Source organism: Urocitellus parryii, chromosome 1, assembly GCF_045843805.1.
Source record: "Urocitellus parryii isolate mUroPar1 chromosome 1, mUroPar1.hap1, whole genome shotgun sequence".
Taxonomy (NCBI): domain Eukaryota; kingdom Metazoa; phylum Chordata; class Mammalia; order Rodentia; family Sciuridae; genus Urocitellus; species Urocitellus parryii.
The window spans coordinates 22,196,387-22,199,168 of record NC_135531.1 but is presented as its reverse complement, the minus strand read 5'-3'; the positions used below and the strand labels follow the sequence as shown (position 1 = coordinate 22,199,168).

The following is a 2,782-nucleotide window of genomic DNA, read 5'->3' as shown; positions in this document are numbered from 1 at the left end:
CTTAAAAGGACGGAAACCTCGTCCGAGCAGCAGAGAAAACCAATAAAGGTACTAGAAAGAAAAGGAACCGGCCCGGAATCGCGCTCCTGAGCAGCCAGAAGGGTTTTGCGCCAGTGTCCAAGTGACAGTGGCAAAGGAGAAGGAAAGTCTCAGGTGCGTACATACTAGGGACTCGGGAAACTCCAACCTTAGACCGAGAAACCTTGGACGCAGGTCGCTTTCCTGGAGAGCTGTGTTCCTCTTTGGAGCATCTAAAGCAGACGCTGAGCTCAACTCCTGTGCCCAGAGCTGCGGGTCGCGCGCACCGGACGCCATCCGCAACCAGTTCGCAGGCTCTATCTTCAGCGGCTATTTTGAAAGCTCCCGCGCACACCTCGCCTGTTCGCCTGGGGATCACACCGCGGGCGAACCGTGCTTCCTTAGTTCTTACGCACCGGAATATGAACTAGGGGTATCTGCTCATACAGGTGGTTGAAACAACCACGAAAGCCACCATGAATAAGGCGGCTGGAGGTGACGAGCTCGCAGAACTCTTCAGTCTGATCCCAGGCCTCCTGGAGGCGGCCAACACGAGTGGCAACGCCTCGCTGCAGCTTCAGGATTTGTGGGAGCTGGGGCTGGAGTTGCCGGACGGAGCGGCGCCAGGGTATCCACCCAGCAGCAGTGGGGCAGAGAGCTCGGATGCAGAGGCCCGGGTGCGGATCCTCATCAGTGCGGTGTATTGGGTGGTTTGCGCACTGGGGCTGGCAGGCAACCTCCTTGTGCTCTACCTGATGAAGAGCAAACAGGGCTGGCGCAAATCCTCCATCAACCTCTTCGTTACCAACCTGGCGCTGACGGACTTTCAATTCGTGCTCACTCTGCCTTTCTGGGCGGTGGAGAACGCCCTGGACTTCAAGTGGCCCTTCGGTAAGGCCATGTGTAAGATCGTGTCAATTGTCACCTCTATGAACATGTATGCCAGCGTCTTCTTCCTCACTGCCATGAGTGTGGCGCGCTACCATTCTGTGGCATCATCCCTTAAGAGCCACCGGACCCGAGGGCACGGCCATGGCAACTGTTGTGGCCAGAGCCTGGGGGACAGCTGCTGCTTCTCAGCCAAAGCTCTGTGTGTGTTGATCTGGGCTTCGGCTGCTCTGGCCTCGCTGCCCAATGCCATTTTCTCCACCACCATCAAGGTGATGGGTGAGGAGCTGTGCCTGGTGCGCTTCCCTGACAAGTTGCTGGGTGGCGACAGGCAGTTCTGGCTTGGCCTGTACCATTTGCAGAAAGTGCTGCTAGGCTTTGTGCTGCCCCTAGGCATCATCAGCCTGTGCTACCTGCTGCTGGTGCGCTTCATCTCAGACCGCTGCGTAGTGGGGACCGAAGTAGGGACAGCAGCTGCTGGGGGAAGCCTGTCTGGAGCTGGCGCTAGGAGACGGTCCAAGGTCACCAAATCAGTGACCATCGTGGTCTTATCTTTCTTTCTGTGTTGGCTGCCTAACCAGGCTCTCACCACATGGAGTATCCTCATCAAGTTCAACGCGGTACCCTTCAGCCAGGAGTATTTCTTGTGCCAGGTGTACGCGTTCCCGGTGAGCGTGTGTCTGGCGCATTCCAACAGCTGCCTCAACCCAATACTCTACTGCCTAGTGCGCCGCGAGTTCCGCAAGGCGCTCAAGAACCTGCTGTGGCGTATCACGTCGCCTTCGCTCACCAGCATGCGCCCTTTCACAGCTACCACTAAGCCAGAGCCAGAGGATCACCGGCTGCAGGCCCTGGCGCCACTCCACGCAGCTGCTGAACCTGAGGTGCTCTATTATCCGCCTGGTGTAGTGGTCTACAGTGGGGGACGCTATGACCTGCTGCCCAGCAGCTCAGCCTACTGATGTGGACTAAGACACGTGGAACAGCAAGGTTGCCTTCGGGGCAGGGAAGCAAGGGAATCGCTTACTGGAGGAAAAGCGGAGGGACTCTGAATCAAGAATTAGGTGGGAAAGGGATGTGGAGACCCATGGAGCAGCGGCCAGTGGAAAAGCTGGAGGCACTTCTGTGGAGAAATGTGAAATCAGGTGAAGAAAGGAAGCAGGCAAAGGAGTGAAGATCAGCCCTCTGGACCGGAGCTCGAGGCTTGGCTCCCCTCCTACCCCAACGCAGAGTCCTCTCCTAATGCTGCTCACGTTGTACAGGGTGTGGGTGCCCAGAAGTAGAGAGGCAGCAAGGAAGTAGAGAAATTGGGGCAATAGGGAGTGAGGCTCAGCCAAATCATGTGCGAACAACTGGGCACTTATTTCAGCTATTTTATGACATTCTTGATGGGGCCCTTAAGGTGCATGTAGCCAGGAGAGCCACCCAGGAAACTTTTGTTTTGAGCTTTGACTCTTAAGACTGCAAAGGCTTACTTGCTGTGTGGCTGCCCTGGGAGCCTTAAGTTTGGGGAAATCGAGTGACCCTGTTGACCCTTCCCAGGAGAAATGACGAGGGAAAGGCACTCCAGGGCAGCCAGACAGAGCAAGCAGGCTCAAGCTGAGCCTTGCTGGAAGGGCCTGACATCTGTGATCAGCTGTCACCAGGGGCAAAACACTTGTCCTCAGTTTAGATGAAAGATCCACTAGAGAGTGGATCTTTGCTCTGTGGGAAACAGAAGTGCAACTGGAAGAGCTGAAAGGGGAAATTTATTTAGTCTACAGACCGTGAAGGAAAAAGGGAACTCAAATTCAGCATTCCCTGGAAAGCCTAATTCCCTGGGTGCTCTAGTTTCTCTGGAGAACATTCTGCGTTCCTGGAGACACCATTCTCTCTA

The 2,782-nt window shown here is 55.6% G+C and overlaps 1 protein-coding gene across 1 annotated transcript; it reads left to right on the top strand.

Moving 5' to 3' along the window:
* Positions 1-440: 440 nt before the first annotated feature.
* On the top strand, positions 441-1,868 carry Rxfp3 (relaxin family peptide receptor 3). The gene is given in 1 exon segment (XM_026390161.2): positions 441-1,868. A coding segment is annotated over 1 exon segment (1,428 nt).
* Positions 1,869-2,782: the final 914 nt, after the last annotated feature.